The sequence below is a fragment of the Poecilia formosa genome, unplaced genomic scaffold, assembly GCF_000485575.1.
Source record: "Poecilia formosa unplaced genomic scaffold, Poecilia_formosa-5.1.2 Scaffold262, whole genome shotgun sequence".
Taxonomy (NCBI): domain Eukaryota; kingdom Metazoa; phylum Chordata; class Actinopteri; order Cyprinodontiformes; family Poeciliidae; genus Poecilia; species Poecilia formosa.
Window position 1 is genome coordinate 240,791 of NW_006800201.1, and position 7,002 is coordinate 247,792.

The 7,002-nt window shown below is 38.1% G+C and overlaps 1 protein-coding gene across 1 annotated transcript in view; it reads right to left on the reverse strand.

The window, feature by feature from the left end:
* Positions 1-7,002, reverse strand: part of LOC103150783 (protocadherin-like wing polarity protein stan) — a 46,020-nt gene that overhangs the window by 22,021 nt on the left and 16,997 nt on the right. Inside the window, exons 13-17 of the mRNA XM_016680904.1 lie at positions 5,943-6,100; positions 5,252-5,403; positions 2,490-2,797; positions 2,278-2,388; positions 616-807 (exon numbers count right to left, since the gene is read on the reverse strand). Coding sequence (XP_016536390.1) covers positions 616-807; positions 2,278-2,388; positions 2,490-2,797; positions 5,252-5,403; positions 5,943-6,100 — 921 coding nt within the window. The remainder of the gene's footprint in view (positions 1-615; positions 808-2,277; positions 2,389-2,489; positions 2,798-5,251; positions 5,404-5,942; positions 6,101-7,002) is intronic.

Consider the following 7,002-nt stretch of genomic DNA (forward strand, 5'->3'; position numbering starts at 1 on the left):
TTACCTAATTTAACTGAGTAAGTAGCTGTTGAATATATACATAAATATGAGGTAAATTTTACCCAATTTCTTTAAGTATTTCATATATTTTTTGTTCAGTTATTTTATACTTAATATATGTTACTAAATTTACCACAAAAGAGTGGATGCAAATTGTTACCTCAGATTTATTAGGTAAATTCTATAGCTTACTTTTTTCAGTGTGGCTTTTAATGATGCATTAGAGTTTTATTTAAAAAGCCCAAATGGACCAGTGCAAGTGACCTGTTTGTATCTGATAGTGTCACTATTTGTTTTAAGAAATCTCAAATGTATTTTATTTTATTTTTACAATTAAACGAGTCGAATAATAGAATTATCCTATTGTTCTCTAACTTTCATATATTACAGTGAGATATACTTCTGTATTTGGGAAACAGTGGTATGACTGCCTCTTGAATGGTTACGGGTCTTTTTATGAGTTTTTTTTTATTGTTTATATTATTGATCGTTTCTTATGTGATTTAGACTCTGAGTCTGCAGTTAATTAACTAACTAATTAAGTCAGTCAGCATAAAACTTATAATGGATCAGTAGCCTTCACCAAACCACCAACATTCAGTTTCAGGCTCTTACCTTTACTGTGGTTGTAGCAGAAAGTTCACCAGAATCTGTTGCCTTCACCTCCATTGAGACGGTTTTTCCACCCAGATCTGCTACTGACACCACATACAGCAGACCTGAAGCCGGTTCCACGTCAAAGGAGGAGCTTTCTCCTGGAAGACTGTAGACCAGACGACTGTTGTCTCCGACATCAGGGTCTGAGGCCTGAAGGTGGGCAGGAAGAAAGAAAAGTCCTTAATGGTGCTGCAGATTATGTGTTCAGATGAGGCTTTGTTTGTCAGGTTAAAAGTACCTCTAGAAAATAACAACCTTATTTTCAATAGGTTGACTATAGAAATTATTCTTCTGTATTAAAACCTCTTCTCCTTTGCCATCTTTGTCCAATGTTTGTCCCATATTAGTAACTGGCTCTCCAGTAACTTTTTGGTTTTAACACCAGTAAGATGGAGGCTCTAATTATTGCTCCCAGCCACTTTGTGTCAAAAAATCAGCCAGACAATCACCTCTTTCTGCCCACTAGCAAATGTTAAAAAATCTAGGTGTCACATTTGACTTATTATCAGGCTTTGAGTCACTTTGAGTCTTTAAGCATTTACAATGCTGTAATTTACTTACTGCCTCTGAGGAAGATAATTAAGTCTTGACAGCTGCGATAACTGAGAAGGAGCTGAGTGGAGACATCTCCCTTATAAGTTTTCCCCTTAAACTAATAAAAATAATTTTCCTTAAGACAGATAGGCCTGTATGCCACGCACTCTGAATGCTCTTTTCCCTCCTTGGGAATACAGGGTGGACCATAAGTTTCCATACATCATCTCAAGGAACGTATCACCAATACCATTACGAGAATAACTTCAACTATGCTAATGTGTGTTCTTCAACAGTGGAAAACACGTATTAATATGTGTATTCAAAACAATGGTAATCATAGAGCACATTATGTAAATAAAAACGGTTGTCCAATATAAAATGTTTATTTTTTTCTATGTATGGAAACTTATGGCCCACCCTGTTGTAGAGACAGTAGCTTCATTCCAGATTGGTGGCATCTTTGAGTCTGAGGGCAGCATTACAGGCCTTTATAAGGCAAGGAAACAGCTCAGCTGTCTGGGTCCAGAGACTTGTGTGCCCTCAACCTGGTTAGGTATGTAACCCAAATGGGTTACATACCTAACCCTTTTGGGAATGGGTTAGATATGTAAAGTCTCTGTAGCCAGATTTTGCAGAGATGTTGTATTAATCAGCCTATTTGTCCTTTATTTTTGTGTGGGTGTTCTGGTTTGTTTCTCTCTCTCCACATATCCTAAATAATACACACATATATACTGGTATGGACTTTTGTTTCTTTTCTCTCTTTCCCTTACCATTCTTAGTTGGTATAGCTTGCTCATATAAATAAGAAAAACATGATGCAAATGATCAAAGGATATTTCTGCTCTTTAAGTTGTAACTCTGTATTGACTGAACAAATAAAGATAAATAAACGATATCGTTTCCTTCACATTCCCGAAAATGTGACTGCAGATTGTTGACGAATTAACCACTTTAATGGTCAACGGTCAAAGTACGCAGCCAGGTGTTTATGGCCTTTACAGTAACTGATCCTGCAATCTTACATCACTGTGGAGATAAACATGTTCATAATTTTCCAACCAGCCAACAGGAGGAATTTACCTTCACTTGGATGACTGGGGTTTTGTACGGGGCGATGCTGAACACAGAGGCTTCATAATCGTCTGAGGAGAACGCTGGAGGCTCGTTTACATCCTCCACCTGAATTCTGACCTGAGAGACAAAAACGTCCATTTGGTTTGTATGAAAGCAACAATAAATAAAGACAATAATAAAGAGAGTTTGTGATGACAGCTATGTGATGTTGTTTTTACCGGCGCCACTGCTGATGTGGGAGGCGTCCGCGTGTCCACAGCCTCCACATCCAGGAAGTACCACTCCTGCTCCTCCTTGTCCAGCTCTTTTGTGGAAACGATGGAGCCATTGCTGTGGATGGAGAACAGGTCTTTGTGTGTTCTCAGTTCGTAGGAAACCTCGTACAGGTCGCTTCCTGCAGAGGCCTGGACCTGCCCCACGAAGGCCCCCGAATTCTGGTTCTCTTTTAGTTTGAAGTTGTAAGAGGAGCTCAGGAACACCACCCTGTCCACCAGACTGGCATTCCTGATGTTCACCACAACACGAGCTGCAGGATGGAACCACAGATACCGTCATTCTGTCTTGTAATAGACATGTTGCATGTTGTTTACCTTCAGAAATTTTGAAGATGACCACAACATTAGAGGGCAAAAAGATGATTCTTTTACTTGCCATTCAGAGCAAAAGTCTCAATATCCTACAATGGACATCAGAATTCATACATTTCTCTGTCTTGAACTTTGAGATTATTGGACCTGTACAGTAAAGTCACAAATTATCAAAGCATATTTGGATTTAAAGTGACAGGAGACCATAAAATCATTCTGATAGGAGCTCAAAATAGGCAGAACTGATCTGACGGCTTCAGCAGGTTTACATATTTAGATTTAGATGTCAGAATATAGACAGTCAGTGTCATGGTCTGTCAAACAGTGTTTAGCGTCAAATACAAAAAAAGTACATAATATTTTCTCTGTTAATGCAATGGAAATAAAGAAGCTGTGAAGTTTATAGTCTTGGGTGTATCTACGTAAATACACTTCTCCTCACTGGTCTAATTAATAATAATACAATAATGAATAAACAATAACTCTCCCCCACTCTTCACGGGATCTTAGAAAATACATCAGAATCGTTTTTTTTCCTCCATGTCCCCTTATGGGCTCCTCAAGTTATTGACTTAAAACAAGTTTGTGTTTGTTTATTTTTGCAGTAAAACAACATTGTTACGACCCTTTACCTCTAGAGCAGTGGTTCTTAACCTGGGTTCGATCAAACCCCAGGGGTTCGGCGGAGCCTCTGCCGCGGAGGTAAAGACACACTGTGTAAAGTCGTGATGACGCCCTGCTTTGCCATCACTTTCTGCAGAGGATCACGTTACATTGCTGAGCCAATCAGAGCTGCGGAGGAGCACTGATTGAAGGAGCTCCACTCTCAACATGGATTTGAACTTGTGTCTTTAATTACTTCAGCAAAGCTCACAGTTTTTACCAAATTCTGTAGCTTTCGGTGTACTTCTAAATCTGCTCCTTAGTCCCATCTTTTCGGGGTTGGTACTGCCTCTAGTGGCGTGGGGGTGGTAACACAACTAATATAATTACATTACTAAATCAGAATACCGCAAAGTATTTTGTGTGGGGGAGGGGGGAATAAGAAGGGTTCGGTGAATGCCCGTATGAAACTGGGGGGTTCGGTACCTCAAAAAAAGTTAAGAACCACTGCTCTAGAGGCTATGCAGTTTCTCTCTCTTTGTTTATGCAGATTCAGGTGTTGGAGCACATTCAGCTGATTGGCTGCTTGGAGACTGCTGAATGGCATTTCCTTTCTCCAAACCCATTGGTCCAGCAGAAGACCAGGAAGCCAATCAGGTGATAAGGCTCATGCACCTGCAATCTATCAAAAGCTCCTGGAATCATTCCTTCTTTCAGCTTCAGGAAGAGGTTTTGTACAGCTGACCCCCACTTTGTTTGTTGTAGCATTTTTAAAAACCATTTTGTCCATCTTTTGCTTTTCTGAACCCTTTTGCTCTGCTTTCCAGTTTGGTTTCAGATCTGGTTGTTTAATCTAGGAGCTTGTACTTGTGGAAGATTGATATCCTTTTAGTTTTCCTTTTTGGGTTGTTTTGATTAGACTGACTTGTTTGGTTATTAGTGGGTCAAGGTGCACTTGACCCACTAATAAAGTGGGTCAAGTGCACCTTAAATTACCATGTGTATAAAAGTTTAAATGTTTTTAGCTGAGCTGAAAGTGTTAATGCACAAGACAGAATCCATGGATGGGGTAGATATGACTCCAACAGTTGAGAGTAACTTATTTTGAGGGTCATTTGTTGGAAAATGTAATTAAAAGGTAATTATTATGGTTTTATGGATCTGATGGACATGATACGTAACGTTTTTATTCTAAATGCTTATGAACTCTCGACAAATTAACCTCAATCCACACTCATGGTTACATGTTTTCTGCTGCTGAACAGGAAAATGTCTCTCCAGAGTTAGGATTTCTTGTCTTTGGTATAAAAACATTATATTGTCTCCTGTTGTCCTCTGAACTTTATTCAAAATTTTAATTTTCAAGTAGGGTTCAGAGGCATCCATAATCAAATATTATATTATGGAGCTCCAATCTTGACATTTTATTTAAGAAAAAACATTAACAGACTGTTTAAATGATCTGACAGCAGATGACAATTTAATGCAATTTCAGATTTAAGTTGTTGCCTTTCTCACTTCTTGTAGCATCAGGCTGTACAAGAAGTACAGATTCAGTTTCAGCAGTCTTCTTGCTTTATATCCATAATGTTGCTGCAGCCAGTTTTGCCCATTTACCTACGATAAAAATTTATGTTCTTTGCTGGTTTAAAGTTACTGCTGGACTAAGCTGCTATATTGTTGGTGCACCATGAGGCGGGGATAAAGTTCAGGATGTCTGCAGCTTCAGGACCTTTGCAGTTACAGCATTAATGCATAAATGCATAAGAAAAACAAAGCAATATTCTGACCTGTGGTGCTGTGTGGAGGTTTGCCATGATCTGTGGCCTCAGCCGTCAGAACCAGTGTGGTGTCTTCTGTTACATCAGTAAGGTCAGATGTCAGCGTCACTTCTCCTGTTTCACTGTCTAAGGCCAAATATGGCGAATGTCCTTCAGAGAAACTGAAACCAGAAATAAAGATTTAAGTGAAAGAATATTTTTAATGAGTTGGTGTGTTTGATTGAAATACAAAGTTATTCACAACTTTAGTTTTTCCATATTTTCATGAACACAAAGTATTACATAGCTGTTGAATGGATGGCAAACAACATGTTTTTGTACATTTTTTTTTACATAAAACCTATAAAAATGCAAAAATGCATTTTGTACTTATTAAGGAGACACTTTGGAGAACCACCTTTTGGAGTAGACAAGTCTTTTGTTCTACCAACTTTAACACATTGAAGTTTTTACCCAATCTTCTTTGCAAAATATCTCCTGCACCATCAGATTGGAGAGTTTTTGTAACATCATTTGTCAGCTTTGCCAAAGATTCTCAATTTGATTTTACAAAGCATGCCTCCATTTTTTTCAAATTTTTTTCCTTTGTGAAAAACAAAAAAGATCATGTTATATCAACTTCGTCCTATTTTGTGTTCGTCTGTTACTATAAATCTCTGTAAACTGCAGTTTGTGGTCGTAATGTGAGATCTGAGCGAACCTGTAGGTGATGAGCGAGTTGTTCCCGGTGTCTTTGTCGGTGGCTCTCAGCACCAGCACCGGCTGCCTCTTCTCCACGGTGCTGGTTTCATAGCTGCTGGAGCTGAACTCGGGTTTGTTGTCGTCGTCTGTGATGCTCACGCTGATGGTGGTGATGATCTAGAGCACAAGGTTTAACTTAATAAAGTGTTTTGCAAATAATTGTACTTAAAAACTTGACTTTGACTTTAGGTTGCAAATATAATATTTTAAAAATTTATATATTTTAACATTTGTAGGTTCTATTAAAGAAAAATGTATTCATTCTCTTTTGCAGAAACATTTGGTGATTTTCAAAGAAGTTGAAACTGTTTGTCTCAGTAAAAAAAGTCCTAATAATTATATAATAACATGTTTTTTATTTTATTCTGAAAGTTACATGATCATGAGCATCATGTAGTTTTTGTGCCTCTAAAGATCTTTGCTCAGCTGAACCAAAGTTGCTGACCTTTGCCCTAATCTATAAGTTACTACTTCATAACCTCAAAACACACTTTGCAATTTATGCAGAAAATGAGGCAGGACTGTTCAGCCTGGTGCTTTAGCTGCCTGTTGACAAAGATAAACAGACCCACTAAGGTTCACGTTAATACAGTCAGTATTAATTCCCAGTAAATGAATGACAAGTCAGTGACGTTTGTGATTCAAACTGCAAACCTGTAAAATTTTGTCAAGAGCTTCTGTTTTATAGTTTGTTTCAGAAACAACTCATAATGAGACAGTTTAGTGAACAATGAGGAAATTAAGTGCATGATTTCTATTCCTGGTGTAAAAAACATGCAAAAGTATCCATAAGTTAAAACAGAAACTTTTTATCTGCTCTAGTTTCCAACATGAGTCTGTGGAGCAGCTTAACAACTACAAAGAGCTTCTCTGGTGGGAAGAACGTCCATCTGTTAGCTGTGAGACTTGGATTGTTTGAATACAGTCAAATTATCCAGGGTAGAAAAAACCCTGGCAGAACTGGACACTGGCTTATTTCTTTATCTGGATTTATTTCCAATAAATCTTTGATTATTCTG